This window comes from Meles meles, chromosome 2 (assembly GCF_922984935.1).
Source record: "Meles meles chromosome 2, mMelMel3.1 paternal haplotype, whole genome shotgun sequence".
Classification (NCBI taxonomy): Eukaryota; Metazoa; Chordata; class Mammalia; order Carnivora; family Mustelidae; genus Meles; species Meles meles.
The window spans coordinates 186,944,672-186,963,552 of record NC_060067.1 but is presented as its reverse complement, the minus strand read 5'-3'; the positions used below and the strand labels follow the sequence as shown (position 1 = coordinate 186,963,552).

General features: G+C 34.8%; 1 protein-coding gene across 3 annotated transcripts in view; it reads left to right on the top strand.

The window, feature by feature from the left end:
* Positions 1–18,881, top strand: part of MICU3 (mitochondrial calcium uptake family member 3) — a 100,775-nt gene that overhangs the window by 45,041 nt on the left and 36,853 nt on the right. For all 3 annotated transcript variants that reach the window (XM_045997346.1, XM_045997345.1, XM_045997348.1), the window contains exons 3-6: positions 681–712; positions 9,360–9,438; positions 13,242–13,289; positions 16,442–16,524. In XM_045997346.1, coding sequence (XP_045853302.1) covers positions 681–712; positions 9,360–9,438; positions 13,242–13,289; positions 16,442–16,524 — 242 coding nt within the window. The remainder of the gene's footprint in view (positions 1–680; positions 713–9,359; positions 9,439–13,241; positions 13,290–16,441; positions 16,525–18,881) is intronic.

Sequence of the window (18,881 nt, the reverse complement as noted above, 5' to 3'; positions counted from 1 at the left end):
GTTAGCTGTGCATTTATTCCAATATGATAAGATTTACAGTGTTCAAAAAATTCAAGGATGTGAGGAGGAATTAGAAAAAGAAAGCGATCTCAGGTAATTTATTCAACTATAACACCCTTGTTCTAGAAATGATTCTTAAATACAGGGAAAGAGTGGAGAACAGAGTGAGGGTCTCCCTATCGTGTTACCTGCTCTCTTCCTCATCTCCTTTTCTCATTGCCCCCATCCTTCCCCTTCACCCTAGAAAGACCTGGCATTTGAATTATAACTAGAGATACTAAAGCAGAGATCATAGGCAGCACCTTAAAATTATAATTTCTCTATGTTATGGTATGAATATTTAATAAATATCAGTATTTGTGTTTTTAAGCCCATGGATGTTTAACATGGAGTAGGTTAACTTTATGAATCCAGAAATCCCCAAAGTAAGAGAATGATTATGGAAAATATGTTTCCTATTCCACTGATATCACTTCTTATGACTAGTTTATAGTACATGAAACAAATACATAACAAATAAAACCTATACCTTAGAACCACATCTCAAAGTTAAAAAATACTTTGTCCTTTAGATAGAGAAACTTGGTGTTATGAGTTAGGGTTGTAGATGGTTACTGAATTCAGATGTACATTTTATGAAGTATTTAATATCTAATTCTTTTTGTATTTGTTTATTACAGTTGTTAAAACATGGAAATCACTTACCAAGCAGGTAGGTTAAAGCTCTTGGTGTACATATGCATGCACACTATATATATGCATACCCACTTTGAAAAGTAGTTTGGCACCATCTATAAAATTAAAGATACACATACCCTGTACCTAGCAGTTCTCCTCTTGGTTCGCGGTTCTGCAACAGTGCGTGTTCATGTACCCAGTAAAGTTAAACTCAAATATGCCCTATGATCCAGTAATTTTACACTAGTCTATATGCCTAGAGAAACTTGTATATGCATGAGAGGTTCACAGGAATGTTATTAGATTAATCATAATTGGCTAGAAAGACTACAATACAATGTCAATAAGGTAAATAAGTTTTTATATATTCATACAGTGAATACTGTACCAAGTGAAAACAAATGAATTATACTAGTGTTTGAACTGGATGAATCTGGGAAACATAATGACAAGCTATTCACAAATTATAAATTACAGTTCTATTTACATAAAGTCTAAAACAGGAAAAGGAAACCACTAAGGATGCATTCATAGATGGGAAAACTAAGGAAAGATAAATATTAAGTTCAAGACAATATTTACCTTTATGGAAAGAAATATCAGAAGTGCAAAGAGGCTTTGAAAGTACTGGTAATTTTCTATTTCTTAACAATTTCTAACTTTAAATTTTACATGTATTCCTTTTGCACTTTTAAATGTATGATAAACTTCAATATGAAAAGACTATTAGTATAGCATTTGAGGGAACCTCCGTAACCCATTATAGAGAATCTTCCAAAAGCCTGTAGCAAATGTGATATTTACATGTAAAACTTTAGTCATTCTCTTTAAAATTAGATAGAATACAAATAGTCTGCTATCACAACTACTACACACTATTTTATTACAAGTCTAAGCTAATGTAGTATATTAATTTGCTAGAGCTGCTGTAACAAATATCAAAGTTTGGGTGGCTTAAACCAGAAATTTATTTTCTCACAGTTCTGGAGGCTGGAAGTTCAAGATCATGGTGTTGGCAGGGCGGGTTTCTTCTGAGGCCTCCCTCCTTGGCTTTTAGACATCTGTCTTCTCCCTCTATCATCTTCACATGTCGTTGTTCTTTGCATGTCTGTATCCTGATGTCTTCTTATAAAGACACCAGTCATATTGGATTAGGAGCAACTATAATGACCTCATTTAATAATCTTAATTACCTTTGTAAAGGCCCTGTCTCTAAAGATAGTCACATTCTGGGGTACTGAGGATTATGACTTCAAATGCAAATTTGAGGTAGACCTAACTCAGGCTATAATATGTAGTATGACAAAAAAAGATGTTCTAAGGATCAGAACAGTAACAAACAATATGACTGAGAGAAAAATATAAAAATGCATAGATTTCAAATTTATTCAGTTTTAGTAATAGTTTAACAAGTTTGCTGCTATTGTTTCTTCACCAGCAATAGCAATTAAACTGTACTATCAAATACGATACTTTTCACAATAGCAATAAAAACTATTAGATTCTTAGTGTACCTAACAGAAAATTTGCAAGATATTTTATTTTTTTAAAGATTTTTTAAAAATAAAATAAGATAAAATTTTCAATTTTTTAAATTTTTTTAAAGAAATTTGAATAAGCAGAGAAATGTATTATGTTCACAGATGATTGATTTGGAAGAGTAAGGATCCAGAATTTTCTGAACAATTCTGAAAAGGGTGGAAGAGAAGCAAACAGACAAACAATAGGATGAGAGCAATTGGGCTGTCTCATATTAAATTAATAATGGGGCTATAATTAAAATAGTATTATATTATTGCAAGAATTTTTTAATTAGATAGAAATAATAGAATATAGAATCCAGAAACAGACCCAGGCATGTATGGGAAGATCTGTAAATCACTGGAGGAAGGACTGACCTTTAGGTATTGAAACAATAGTCTTTCCAACATGGGGTTAAATAAAATTAAATATCAAACTAACCACCATATACAAAAGCAAATTTGATGAATTAAGTTTTTACTTTGACAAAAAATTCTGAAATATTAGAAGTAAAAGAAAGGGCACAGGAGGTTTCATTAGATGAGACACATAAAGCAAAGCTAAAAGGAAATTTTGAAAAACTTCACTAAATTAAATATCAGAAACTTTGGCATACCAAAAGGATGCCAACAATGTTAAAAGATGTATGACCCATGGGAGAATATGCTTGCAATGTATTAGCAAAACATTAAGTGTACTGTACTCATATAGAACTCCTATAAATCAATATAAAAAGATAATCAGTTCAGTAAGAAAAAAGTGTAAACATAGAATGGCTGATATATAAAGGACCTCAACCTCCCTAGTGATTAGGGATATGCAAATTCAACCAATAATATGATACTATTTCATACCCATCAGATTATCAGCTTCCAGAAATCTAGCAATACTGATAATTAGCAAGGAAGAAGATAGAGCCAGGTGAAGGTGTAAATTTGTATATTCACTTTTGAGAGAAATTTGGCAAATGTAATAAAGTTGAAAGTACATATCAAAAACTCTATTTTTGGAGAAGTATACTATAGAAATATTATACCAGCAGTCCTGTACATGTTTTCTGCAGCATCGATTATAATAGCCAAAATTTAACAAAAGAAACAATATGTCAGTCGGTTGAGAAATGAATTAAAAAATAGTGAAATGGGCATATCAAAGACAAATACAGTAATACAGATGCACAGAGAAAAAATACATCAAGCTATAGGTATCAACATGAGTGGACCTAGAAGACTGAAGGTTGAGTAACAGCAAGTTGGAGAATACTACAGACTGATTGTTCTTAAAGTGCAAACACGTTTTCAGGGGTCCATGAAGTCAAAACTATTTTTATAATAACACTGAGAAGACAATTTGTTTTATTACTTGTATTCTCTCACAAGTATATGGTGGAGTTTTCTAGAAGTTACAGGATGATTGATGATGCCATCGATCTGACATCTAATAGAATATGTGCTTGTGTATTTTTGTGTTTTAAAAATTTGTCATTTCTACTTCCACATGCAATATCTCCTTGGGGCCCATAATAATTTTTAAGAGTGTAAGGAGTTACATTTCAGAACTACTAATTTAAAACTGCTGTGTAGCCATTAAAATGCAGTGAAGATTATCCACCATGACCAGGTGGGATTCATCCCTGGGTTACAAGGATGGTTCAACATTCACAAATCAATCAATGTGATAGAACAAATCAATAAGAGAAGAGAGAAAAACCACACGGTCCTCTCAATTGATGCAGAAAAAGCATTTGACAAAATCCAGCATCGTTCCTGATTAAAATGCTTCAAAGTATAGGGATAGAGGGAACATTCCTGAACTCCATAAAATCTATCTATGAAAGACCCACAGCAAATATCATCCTCAATGGGAAAAAGCTTGCAGCCTTCCCGTTGAGATCAGGAACACGACAAGGATGCCCACTCTCACCACTCTTGTTCAACATAGTTTTAGAAGTCCTAGCAACAGCAATCAGACAACAAAGAGAAATAAAAGGTATCCAAATTGGCAGTGAAGAAGTCAAACTCTCTCTCTTTGCAGAGGACATGATTCTTTATATGGAAAACCCCAAAGACTCCACCCCCAAACTACTAGAACTCATACAGCAATTCAGTAACGTGGCAGGATACAAAGTCAATGTACAGAAATCTGTGGCTTTCTTGTACACTAACAATGAAAATACAGAAAGGGAAATTAGAGAATCGATCCCATTTACTATAGCACCAAGAACCATAAGATACCTGGGAATAAACCTAACCAAAGAGGTAAAGGATCTGTACTTGAGGAACTACAGAACACTCATGAAAGAAATTGAAGAAGACACAAAAAGATGGAAGACTGTTCCATGCTCTTGGATCAGAAGAATAAACATTGTTAAAATGTCTATACTGCCTAGGGCAATCTATACTTTTAATGCCATTCCAATCAAAATTCCACCGGTATTTTTCAAAGAGCTGGAGCAAATATTCCTAAAATTTGTATGGAATCAGAAGAGACCCCGAATTGCTAAGGAAATGTTGAAAAACAAAAACGAAACTGGCGGCATCGCATTACCTGATTTCAACCTTTACTACAAAGCTGTGATCACCAAGACAGCGTGGTACTGGCATAAAAATAGATACAGAGACCAGTGGAACAGAGTAGAGAGCCCAGATATGTACCCTCAACTCTATGGTCAAATAATCTTCGACAAAACAGGAAAAAATATACAGTGGAAAAAAGACAGTCTCTTCAATAAATGGTGCTGGGAAAACTGGGTAGCTATATGTAGAAGAATGAAACTTGACCATTCTCTTACACCGTAGACAAAGATAAACTCGAAATGGATAAAAGACCTTAACGTGAGACAGGAATCCATCAGAATCCTAGAGGAGAACATAGGCAGTAACCTCTTCGATATCAGCCACAGCAACTTCTTTCAAAATATGTCTCCAAAGGCCAAGGAAACAAAAGCGAAAATGAACTTTTGGGACTTCATCAAGATCAAAAGCTTCTGCACAGCAAAGGAAACAGTCAACAAAACAAAGAGGCAACCGACAAAATGGGAGAAGATATTTGCAAATGACAGTACAGACAAAAGGTTGATATCCAGGATCTATAAAGAACTCCTCAAACTCAACACACACAAAACAGATAATCATATAAAAAAATGGGCAGAAGATATGAACAGACACTTCTCCAATGAAGACATACAAATCCAATCTCCAATGAAGACATACATGAAAAAATGCTCATCGTCACTAGCTATCAGGGAAATTCAAATTAAAACACATTCAAAATAAAACACATTGAGATACCACCTTACACCAGTTAGAATGGCCAAAATTAGCAAGACAGGAAACAACGGGTGTTGGAGAGGATGTGGAGAAAGGGGAACCCTCTTACAATGTTGATGGGAATGCAAGTTGGTGCAGCCACTTTGGAGAACAGTGTGGAAATTCCTCAAGAAATGAAAAATAGAGCTTCCCTTTGACCCTGCAATTGCACTACTGGGTATTTACCCCAAAGATAGAGATGGAGTGAAAAGAAGGGCCATCTGTACCCCAATGTTTATAGCAGCAATGGCTATGGTCGCCAAACTGTGGAAAGAACCAAGATGCCCTTCAACGGATGAATGGATAAGGAAGATGTCCATATGCACGATGGAGTATTATGTCTCCATCAGAAACGATGAATACCCAACTTTTGCAGCAACATGGATGGGACTAGAAGAGATTATGCTGAGTGAAATAAGTCAAGCAGAGACAGTCAATTATCATATGGTTTCACTTATTTGTAGAGCATAACAAATAACATGGAAGACATGGGGAGATGGAGAGGAGAAGGGAGTTGAGGGAAATTGGAAGGGAGATGAACCATAAGAGACTATGGAGTCTGAAAAACAACCTGAGGGTTTTGAAGGGTCAGGGGTGGGAGGTTGGGGGAACAGGTGGTGGGTAATAGGGAGGGCACGTATTGCATGGAGCACTGGGTATGTGGTGCAAAAACAATGAATACTGTTATGCTGAAAAGAAATTTTTAAAAATGGCAAAAAAAAATGCAGTGAAGAATATTTGGCAGGAAAATATGCCCAAGAAGTATTAAGTACAAAGAGTAAGTTACAAAACAGTATGTAGAAAATAATTTAATATTTGCTACAACAACAAAAAAGCTATATAATTATGCCTAGAGAGAGAATTAGACTAAATGGATTTAAATAAAACTTTCAATTATGGTTCAGTCCTGGATTGCAATTAGTTTTTATTTTCTACACTTGCTAATTTTCCTATAATTCATATATATTAACTATATAATAAGACAAAATTATACTTACATAAATTTTACAAGACTACTGTAATTCTAGGAAAATGAATTTGATACAGCAAATATCTATTTAGTACCAACTTGCAATATGCAATATAACTTTGATGCTAACTACCCAGTTAGTGTCAGACTCCACAGATTTAAGGGCATAGTCCCCAACAAGACTGCCCTTATTACAGATGCCAGCTGCAAGTTCAAGTGTCCCTAGGCACCCCACGCTTCAGGCCAACTGGCTACAAATCCAAGAGGTCCCATAAATCCCCTTGAAGTTCAATAATTTGCTAGACTGATTCAGAACTCAAGCACATTCTATATTTATAATTAATAGCTTATAATTATTTTAAGGGACACAGATCAGGACTAGCTGTATGAAGAGACTCTGAGGATAGGTACAGGAAGATCCTGAACACAGATCTTCCATGCCTTCATCCCATGGAGAAGTGTGCCACCCCTCCTGACATGTCAGTATATTTACTAGTGAAAATGTGCACCGAGCTTGGTGTTGAGTTGTTATTGAAGGTTTCATTATGTAGGTATAATCGATCGATTCATTGGCCAAGTGATTGAACTCAATCCCCAGTCCCTTTCCCTACCCCTCCCCAAAGGTAGGGAGAGGTTAGAGCCCCAACCTTCTAATCCCATGGTGGTTCTTTCTGGCGATCAGTAGCCTTCCTGGGTCATCCTATAGCCAACCGTGATTCAAGGATATGGCATCTTCCAGGAACCAGGGGCAAACGCCAACCAAATTATCTTTTTTTAAAAGATTATTTATTTATTTGTTTGAGAGAAAGAGAGAGCGAGAGAGATCACAAGCAGCAGGGGAGAGGGAGAAGCAGGTTTCCTGCAAGCAGGGAACATCACTGAGGTGGGGCTCCATCCCAGGACACTAAGATCATGACCTGACCCAAAGGCAGACAGGTCTTAATTGACTGAGCCACCCAGATGCCCCAAATTATTTATTATGATAATACTACTGTGTGCAAGAAACCAAGATCTAGGCACTGGGAATGGGGAGGGATATTCCCAGTCTGAATGGAAATACAGATTTTAATACAATTTAAAACTTCTTAAAGTGAACTGAAGACAAAGATCAGTGTGTTAATTAGATAATCCAGACCAGAAGAAGCTGATAAATAAACTGCTTAGTCAGTAAGGATCTGGCCAGTCATTTAGTAGTGGGTGAGTTCTTATCCTCTTTAAGTCTCAGTAAAATATGCATAAGTAGGATTATTAATTAAAATTAAATGAGAAATTACATAGTGTCAGGCACATAGAGGGCACTCAGTAAAAGGTAGCTATGATTTTTTTTTTAAGTTGTAAACTCTAGCTGCCTTCAAGCTAGAAGAGATGAAGTTGAATACATTGGAAACAGTTAAAATGGAGAAAGAAAATATTATGTAATGGATACATTATACATTAAAGTATATAATATATTTACAAAGTGTTCTTTTTAATCTCTTGCACTAACAAAAATATTTATGAGTTTATTGTTGTTTAAGCAGTAAATATTCCAGTTTCTCATCATTATTCATACCTGAATTCTTCCCTCTGTGCTATTCCTACTCTGATCAGACATTACTGTCTGGAGGCATCTGCAGTGCGGAGATAGCACTATGAAGGAAGTGAAAGGGGGGTTCACAGATGGTCTTCAGGGAATCCATAAACCCTCTAAAAATACATCTCCTGCCTTTGGCATCCACGGTGTCCTTATTTGCCTGTCAGCTCAGCTTTGTAATGAAGAAAAAAAAAAAAACCAGTTTATAATGTCACAGAACATTTTTAGGTACAACCACATCAGGAAGGGTTTGTCTGGAATGTGGGGGGAAAAATCATCTAGAGTTCTTGTTAAAAATACACATTCTGGTTCAGTAGGTCTGGGATGGGAACTGAAATTCTGCTTTTTGAACAAGCTTACAGGTTATGTCTGGGCTATTGGGGAAGCACACTTTGAGTAGCAAGAATCAGGTCTGGAAATAGAAGTGGTTTCCAGTGTTTTTCAGTGTTTACTTAGCAGACTACTTTTTTATTTCAAATTATTTCAGTTTATCTCATCAAATCCTTTAATAATTTTTCTTTGCAATTAACCAAAATATAATTTTTCTTTTAATTATTTTGAACTCAGTATGCACAATAAATTCAAAATTCCTTTAGCAGCTGTACAATGATTCAAATGTTTAAATTTTAAAATAGCTCCCCAACATACTGTGGCAGTTTGATTTAAAAACAAACAAAAAGGGCTAACTAAGCAATTGAAGTCCGTGTTCTTTACTGAATATGTAAGTTAAAATTAGAAAACGAAAATGCATGCAAACATTGGTCATAATCACCCAGTACTCCATCTGACGTCAGTACTCTTTGAGTCACTACTAAAATATTCTTCGTTCTTTCCCAATTTGATCCTCGATCCATTTACTTCCTCCACAAAGCTCCCTAAATCCAAGAGGGCTACAGAAAAGAGACAGTATATGAAACCAGGTTATCATCTCTGACCTTGAGTAGCAAATCCACCTTTACTTACAACTTTCACGAAACTATCCTTTCCTAACTAGTTCCTGAACTTACACTCACTACGTTGTCTTAACTTCATTATTTTACATGTATTCCTCCACTTGCTAAATTTATTTGAAATTTTTGGTAGCTCTAATTGAATTAAATATAACTTCTTTATGATTTATTTTATATTCAGACTGTTGGACAAATATTGGGTTTGGGGGTTCAACGAACCACAGGTATAGAATAGAATAAATACAGCCATGTCTCGGGTCTTTTCAGTAGAGAATTTTTTGTATAAGGCATTTAAATATTTTTTATCTATTTTACAAGTAAGTGGTATACCTATTAATCAATGTTATGATACCTTATAGGAATTAAATCAAATGCTCTCAGAAACACCACCAGTTTGGAAAGGCTCATCAAAGCTTTTTCGTAATCTTAAAGAAAGAGGTAAGTTAACTTCAGTACTTACGTATTTTAAAATGGACACTATATTATTTATACTCTATATTTATTTCTCTTTTACCTAATATAACAGTTAAATATGTGTGTGCATAGAGAAAAAAACAAAAAGAAAAACACCAAAATATTAATGATTATTTCTGGGTAGCAGGATTAAAGATATTTCTTATTTATATGTATTTTTCATGTCTTTCAGATTTTTTGAAGAAAGTGAACTTTTAGGACTAAAAAATTATTTTTCAACCATATTGAGTAGTGAGGGTTATATTTAATGACAGAAAGCATTTTTCAAAAATATTGATCTCCAACTATTTTTCTTCCTTTTTACTTCCAGGAGATTATACATTTTTAAAAATGTAATAATTACTAGGAAGAACTTATTGGATATGTCTTTTGATCACCCAGTTTGAACATGTTTCTTCTAAAAACAACACTCACTGCAAAATCCACCTTTCAACCTACTATATGACCATATCTATGTATCTAAGCTAAGTTGTTAATTCATGTATTTCCTCACAAGTTATGTAGCTTTTATTGCCGTTTTCTTTTACACTTTACTTTTTGTACATATTTAGAGAAAGGACTAATTAATAAAATCTCTTTAATCTTAAAAAGGAATTTTTCTTGTAAATAGACTTTTTTTGTATTTTCAAATAGAAGAATATACAAAATAAAAATGTTAAATTATATAAAGAATTAACTTTCTCGTTTTCACCAATTTTAACAGATACTGACTGGGTTTTGAAAATAATTATGCTGTAGCATGAAGACAAATATTTTAAAGGATAATTATAATCCATGTATTTTATCTGAGTAGAATTAGAAATTCAAATTGCTTCCACCTGCTTCACATGGAATCTGAAAGGGGTAGACAGCTTAACTTTCATTGTAGTTTTTCATAACTAGGGTTTTAAAATCTTTGCAAAATTAGGGACATGGTATCTTTAAAGCTCTTAGAAATTTTTTCCTGGAAGTTGTCTTAAAGATTGTCATTCAAATCTTAGGGTGGGATAATAGGATCAGGAAAATTCAAAGCTCAGAAAGATAAGTTAGCAAATTTAAAAATATTCATTTAATACCTCTCATGGGAAAATACAAATTGGATCAAGTATAACCTGAGAAAAATAAATGCATGGAAAAAGGAAATTCCTTGTAGTTATAAAAAGGGTTGAATCTGGGGGCACCTGGGTGGCTCGGTGAGTTAAAGCCTCTGCCTTCTGCTCAGGTCATGGTCCCAGGGTCCTGGGATTGAGCCCCGCATCAGGCTCTCTGCTCAGCGGGAAGCCTGCTTCGTCCTCTCTCTCTCTCTCTCTCTGCCTGCCTCTCCACCTACTTGACATCTCTGTCAAGTAAATTTAAAAAAAAAAAAAAAAAAGTTGAATCTGGAAGCACTGGGTTTAGGCTTGTCCTAATCTTTATGTTATATGCATATTTGCATGTTTTTCAGGGGAAATGATCTATTCAGTGCTATCCCACAGAATTGTCTGTAGTGATGGAAATGTTCTATTTCTGTGTTGTCTCGCATAATAGCCACTAGCCAGATGTGGGTTTTTAAGCACCTGAAATGTGGCTATTGTAACAGAGAAATTGAATTTTTTATTGTATTTAATTTTATTTGTTTTAAACTTAAGTAGCCCCATGTGACTAATGGCTACCCTATAGGACAGTGCAGAGCTATGTCATGGTGATTGGATTATCGAAGGATTCCATGTACACAAAAAGTTTTAGAACCATTAGGTTAGGCAAAGTAGAATATCACAGAGAGCTTTGCTTTTTTATAAATAGGTTTAAGCAACAAAGGAATTTTAAAAGCTAAATCTTGAGAGCTATTGAAGATTAATTTGCAAATGAATTTTATCTGCTTAAAAATACTACCCAGCAAGAAAATGTTATGCAGTTTTACAAAAAATTAATTGATACGCAACATTTATGAAAACAGGTATTTCAGACTTAGTTATAGCAGCCAGCTGTATAATGTATCATGATAATAGGAGCTAACTGTATAATATTTTTAAGGAACTTCCCTTGGAACTATTTTTATTGAATTTTCAAAAGAAACCTAGTTTACATCTTTCTTACTCTTTTTCTAAAGATCACAACATTATTACTATATGCTTAGCATACTTATTTTTATTTTATTTTAGTTTTTGATCTTGAGTGGCCTTTAAATTAAAAGGTGAGCCTAATAGTTTTCCATTTTTGTAATTGGAAAGCATTAAGAATCTACAGTTCGTGTTTAGTAGTATTTTCTCTTTTCCTTGATCATTTTTATTAATTATATCATAAGTTTCACTTTGTTCTTGTCTGTGGATTACACCACCTCAAAAACCATTTGGTCCTACAGACAAGTACCTACCATGATAATTATGATTAGTACTCTCACTGTTAATTGTTCACTGAGGGAAATCTTGAGTTAATTATCAAATAAAAGATGTATAGTAGTTATTAAACTTCTTTATGCCAACCAGCATCTCTTGTGTATTCCACCAAGTCAATTAGAACAGTGAATGAGATGGGATTGTAGAGACATAGAGTCGACTTCCCAATCCCATTTCCCTTCTTCCCTTCTTTCTTCCTCCCTCTCTTCCTCTTCCTCATCCTCTTCCTTTCCTTTCCTTTACTTTCCCTCCCTCCCTCCCTCCCTCTCTTTCTTCCTTTTTTCCTTTCTTCTTTCTTTTTCTGTGAGGGATCCCCTATGGAATCCAGGTATTGTATCTTTTATATACCTTGTCCATTCCAGAATCTTTCTCCCATAACATTCATGGCAGTCAACCAGAACTATCTGTCTATAGGTCACAATATTGTAGTATAAACAAAAGAAGGGAATGCTTTCAGGGCCTCTAGCTAGTTCCCTTCAAGTCTCTGACAAACTGCCTGACAGTGACTCCTCTTCTCTTTGTTCTGTAACAAAGAGGGTAGCCTCAAAGAGCGTCAGGTAAAATGGACTTTCAAGGTTCACAATTTGATTATTTAAGGATTTTCGTATATCTTTTACTAAACATTAGGACTGTCAGATACGTAGAGAAGTGTTACTGTCTTATTCCTGATTTTAATTTTCTCAGGATCCACCTGGAAACTCAGTTAAGCATTAGTTCTAGTTTGGGGCGTTACATCTAAAGGCAGGAATTTGAGTAATAGAATATATATTTGTATTTACTCCAAACAAACTCCTTTAAAACTTAGCAATTCTGGGATTACAGAGTACTCGAGATCCAATATTCAGAAAGTGTAAGCCGTATAATTAAGACAAAAACTTCTTAGAGTACATTTAACAGAAGAATTAACTTTGTCAAAAATAATAATGATAACCTGAAAGCAGAAAAGTAATAAATACAGAGTTTCGTTTTTTAAATACAATTACAGAAATCATGTTTGTAAGCAAGAATATCTAAATTTTTTGAGTTATTAAGAAGTAATTAAGCACTTTACAGTTTAAGCATTTTCAGCCTTTTTATTTTATGTTAGATTCATCCATTGCAAACTAGCAACAAGTTTAAAGTTAGGGTTATAAATAAACAATGTAATTTTGCTTTCTTTGCCAATATATCTACAAGCATTAATGGGAATTTTGCATGGGTTTCTACAGAAGCATTGTGAAACAAATTAAAAATAGTTTTGTTGCTTCTTTTGCTGTGATTTTTTTAATAGTTTAGTCTTGTTTAAAACAATATTTAGCATGTTCTTTAAAATGGTAAGTTCCTTATTGTTACTTATTGTTACTGTAAGAATAATATTTTGCTTGATAAAGTAATATTTTATATATAGCATTACTAATACTATTTTTCTTCTAGGTGTGATTTCTTACACAGAGTATCTTTTTCTTTTATGTATTTTAACAAGTAAGTGTCTCATTAAGTCTACTCTTGGATACAGTTTTCTTTTTAAATCAGAATCTTGGAAAACAAATCTTAGATTCTCTTACTATTGAAAATCACTTTAGGTTTATCCACGGTTATTTTGTAACACTCATGTCTAAATGTTATAAGCAAATGCTAATAAGCATAGCACTATCAAGAGTCAAAGACATAAATGTTTTTATGACATATAGCATAGTAATAAAATGCTCATAAATTATACATTTTATATCATATATCATTCCTTTTGGTGTACTTAAAAGCCTAAAGGTCAGGTCATTTAGGGATTTGTAAATTTCCTGCTACACTCATTGAAATCACCTATTTCTTAAGACTAGTGTGAAAGAATGAGTCTCCTAACTAATGAGTGTATCACAATACCAGTCGTATGTCCTGAAACAGCTTTGTTATTCTCTGCCTCTCATATGCAGCAATTTTTATGAAATATATGAAAGGCTTACTAATGATTTCAGTTAAATTTTAATGCATTTAATGCAGGAACTTACCTGCTATTTTTCATTGTGATCCAGCCACCTGGCTTTTCTGTTCCTTGAATTCTCACCTCAGGAATTTGTACTTTCTGCTCCCTCTGCCATCAGTGCTCTTTCCTCAAGATCCTCGTGATAATAAACATTATTCAGGTTTTGTTTGAATGTGTAATGTGAACCCTTCTTGACTATCCTCCCTAAAATATCTCCCTCTCTTACCTCTCCTTTTTTATCCCTTTACCATGTTTTATTTTCTTCATAACACTTAAAACTACTTGAAAGTATTTCTTTATTGGTTTATGTGTTTTTGTCTGTCTCCCCATACTTGAATGCAAGGTCCATGATGGCAAAGATTTTCTCTTTTTTGTCCATTTCTGTATCAAGAACAGTGTCTAGCACATGGTAGCCTCTCAAAAACTAGTTGGTGAATGAGTAAAAAAAAAGAAATGAAAGAATATTGCTAGAGGGATTTCTGCTTGTGGAGATTTGTGGAGATGTCTGGAAATAATAATTATCAGTGAAACTCTGTCATTAGAAACAAGTCATAAAATTCCTTGTATTTCTATGATCAGAAAAGTGAGGGCCATTGTGTTATTCTGACTTTAGTAATGAATGATGTTATGTTGGAGTTCTGTAACAGGAAGTTTGGGGGATTTGGGGGGGATATACATGTGTGCATATAAATTTTGAAAATTATCATCCTTTATTTTTCCTTGAATTTTTTCCTGCTGGACTCAAAATGAAATTAAAATGTTGGTGCTGAAGAACAAGAAGTGTTGTGCAGTTAGTAATACGACCATCTGAGATTGTTCCAGACTGGAAGCCATTATGATTCAAATCTAGTCAATGATAAATACTCCATGAAAATTAGAGGAGTGCCAAGGAGTGTCTCAGAGACTTGTGAAAGAATTATGTTGTTAGCCATAGAACACCTTTGGTTGCAAAACTGTGAGTTTGAAATACCTGAACTGGCAGAGTGACAGCTGAGAATATAATAGAACTGGTTAGGAAAGGCACTTGCTGAGATGGGACAGGGTGTGGGTAAGAGTGTAGGAAAAAAACACATGGTGGTTTTGCTTACATGGAAAGGTAGGATCTTTGGATGCAGTGAATCTTCCTTTGGAGTTCAGGACCTATTTTAGAAACTTCTGGGAATTTGAATTGAAAACTTGTGGGATATTTTAGATTAGAACCAAGAGAAATGTTGAAAACAGAGCTGGCAGGAAGTGGGCTAGGGAATCTGCCTTACTTGTCTATGGTTCTCTCCTCTTTGCTATTTATTATTTTCACTTCATTTTCCCTTCCAAACAGTGAGGACTTCTTTTCATTGTGTCTTTTCAAGATCATTTTAAAGCTTAAAGCTTAGTTATTAGAGATGATGAAATTTTTTATTTCTTTCTCAACTGAATGCTAATGAAAGTAAGTTTCAGTTCGTAAACTGTATGCCAGAAATGAGCTTGCATAGAAGACTGGCTTCTGTTTCCATTATTTTCAGAGACAGCTATTACTGGTTAAGAAAGTGGGGTTACATGCTTCTCTTTTGCTAGCTTCAAGACTTTACAACAGGTAATGCCAAATGTATCTGTGGGAGGCCCCTTTTCAAAACTTTTTGCCAGTCATCTCAAAAGAAAGGGTCAGAGGGGCACCTAGGTGTACCAGTCTGTTAAGCTACTGACTCTTGGTTTTGGTTCAGGTCATGATCTCTCAGGGTCTTGAGATCCAGTCCCGCATTAGGCTCTGCACTCAGTGTGGAGTCCACTTGAGATTCTCCCTCTCCCTCCCCTTCTACCACTTTAACCCTCCTGTGCATGTGTGCCCGCGCGCGCGTGTGTGTGTGCGCGCGCGCGCGCCCTCCACCCTCAAATAAATGAATGTATGAAATCTTAAAAAATGAGAGGGTCAGATGTTTCTCAAAGGCATTGTGCACTGAGCTCCTCTTTGAAGGACCTGTTCAAGTTTTCTTCTGTTGAGGTTTTCTTTATGCTTTTGAAGGGAAAAAGGAATTGAACCTCATCATAAGGTTCATAAAATTAAAGCCATTCATTGTGTGTAAAAGTGTTTCTTTCTCAGAAAAGCAATTGGTCCTTGTAATTTAGGGAAATTCAGAAATATTCAAGCATCTTTAATTTTTATATTTCTGCTTTTGAAGCTTCTGGAAGTTTAAACCCGATATGTAATCTCTTGCGCTTGACATTTATTTTCATAGGTCATTTCTGTTCTGATTTTACTAAGAATCAGGATTGGTCCACTGTGTCGTATTTTTATTTCTTTTCTTTTGTTCTAAGTATTGAACATGTGTGATGATTTGATATTTTCCTTTCAATCCTGACAGACTTGGGATAACAAAAAGAAGTGTTAATATTCAGAAGTTAAGGTAGTTAAATTATACTGTCTGCTGCGCAACCGGTGTCAGACAAATACTTCTAAAGTGTATTATTAGTTTTGTTACTAAGTTTGCTAATACATGAAGCAGAAATATGTATACATATATAGTTTTTATTACATTTCATTAATAGTAATGTTTGTAATTTCTGCTTTTAATTTCTTGGTCAAAGAAAGCATTTTTGTACAGCGTATAATTAACTATTTACAACGCCGTTTGAAAAACATTTTTCCACTTCACAAGTACTTTTCTGTTCTTTCTGGCAGAGCCACATGCAGGTTTTAGAATAGCTTTCAACATGTTTGACACTGATGGCAATGAGATGGTGGATAAAAAGGAATTTTTGGTGGTATGTATATTATATGCTGCGCGTCATCATTAAATATTTATTTATACACTTAATGTTTTTGCATTATTTGGAATAATGTAGGAGGAAGAGTGAAAATTTATGCTTTCACTTTAATTTAATAAAGAAGTATAGTGTCATGTACTTTAAATAATTTTTATATTATAAAGGTATAAATTGTATTCATTATAGAAAGATGATTATAGTTGTTTACATGTCTTTGAATGTTCGAAGTGGGTCACATTTTCCACTGATGGATAACAAGCAGCCCAGAGGTGTGGAATATGCTCAGTTATGCTCAGACCCCATCGTGCCAGCCCCCAGCCACAGCTCTTTCTCTCAGGAACTTCCCTTCCTTCTCATAATAGGATCCGTGATTTTTCTTTCTGCCTTTCTCTTCTGTTCATGACTACCTTATATTCCATTCTTGTCCTCATTTTGCTATTCCCTTCACTGGTCTTTGAACTAAAGTAAGGAGAATTAAGATTGTTCTTAGGTATGTGCCTTCAGTCTTTCTCCCCTGACTCGTGTAGCTTGGTGCCGGTTTGGCAACATCATCAGAGGCTCATTCATCTTGCCATTCTCCCTTCCAGAATTGTCCTGTTTCTTTCTACCATGGATCCTGCACCTGTGGCAAAATGCCTATTCTAATTTTTTTCTCCAGAGTAGAGATCCTTACAGTAACAAGTTCTACCCTTAACATTTATGTTCAGCTCTGTATTTACCTATATTTCCTAGTTAAAAGGAGAGATGGCATATAAATAGCCATTTTATTTTCTGTTTTTCTTTGTAACAAGCAGTTAAAAATCCCTCTCAAAACCTCTTAAACAACTTAGTATTTTCCCCAGAGGCTGGAATATGGAAGAGAAACGATAAAATCATTCTTTTCTATGGTAGAATAGGGAAGAGACAAAAATCCTTGTCATAATCAGTAGGTATTCAAAAGGAACCAAGCAGATTAATTACTGGGATCTATTAGATGGCTTACTCTAACACCCAAGTAGCCCTTGCCTGGGGACAGTCCCTGAGCTACAACATTGGAACCTGAAACTGTGAAGGACCCATCATTCGAGTGCTTTTCAGGTTGATGGGGAGGTGAGAGTTTTCAGTTTCACTGCAAAGATAGACATATATTCCTAATACCCTAAAATAAACAGATTTCATTTAATATAGTTTTGTTTTGATAGCATAAAACTGTATTTTAGGATTTTCAAAATGGGCCTAGTAATCTAAATAATTTTTAATAAATTTTCTGTGGCAACACTGTCATATTCTACCCCATCAACTAAAAGAATAACTTTTGGAACTCAGTGCACTGAAATGTGTCTGTATAGATGTCCTTTGTCTGTTTCTGGAGATGGGAGGTACAAACGTTCACCTAGAACTTGTTTCCCTTCTCTGCTCTTACAGGGGCTGCAGTTTGCTCTTTGCAGTGGCTGTACTGCTGCCTCATAAGTGATGTTTTTTGTTTGTTGTTTGTATTTGCTTGTAAACAGCAAAGAAAATTCCTGAAAGCAGGAGGTAGAGTCCATCTGACTTCCTTCTAGAGATCTAGATTCTAGAGAATCTAAAATGATTCTTGTGCCTTCTTATAAAATGATTATAAATGACCCTTGCTAAAAACTCTTTTCACTAAGAAAAATTGTGAAAATGAATGTATTTGTTAACAAAATCATTCAGACTTTGTACTGTATTTGTGTTATTACATATCTGGGGAGGTAAAACATTTTATTTGACTTTCAAGTATTGCCTTAGAAAATGAAATGAAGACTTAAGATAGCTGTTCAAGTTATACAGCCAAGAACAATGACCTCCCCAGAAAGCTGTGATAGAGGTAGGATTAGGCTTCCATTTGTCAAATGGGATTTTAAAGAGGAAATAATATACTGAAAATACAACTGACATCTCTTGAGCGGTTACTATGTGCAGGCAATGTGCTGAGTAACTATCTGTAATATTTACCCTGCACAGCATTCTTACAAGACCTGGTGATTGTACCTCAGTAAAGCTGGAGAAGGAAAAAATATTCCTCTAAAGTACGGAATTATCTCCATGTTCCGGATATGGAAAACAATCCCTCGGATAATTAGAGTAATTTGCCCAAGGGGTTATATGCAGAGCCCATGCTTTCATCACAGTGTGCAGTTACCTGAAAGGGACCTTAGAGGGCATCCTCATTTCATATATGAGTAAATTAGAGCCTCACGAGGGATGTGTGACCTGTCCATCATCATAAAATTAGTATGTGAGAGAAGATGGGCTCACACCCAGAGTCCCTGAATTCCCTTCCAGTGTTCTTTCTACCCCGGTAGGCTTCATCTCTTTTATTTGTGCGTCACAGACTCCCTGTCTTTATGTCT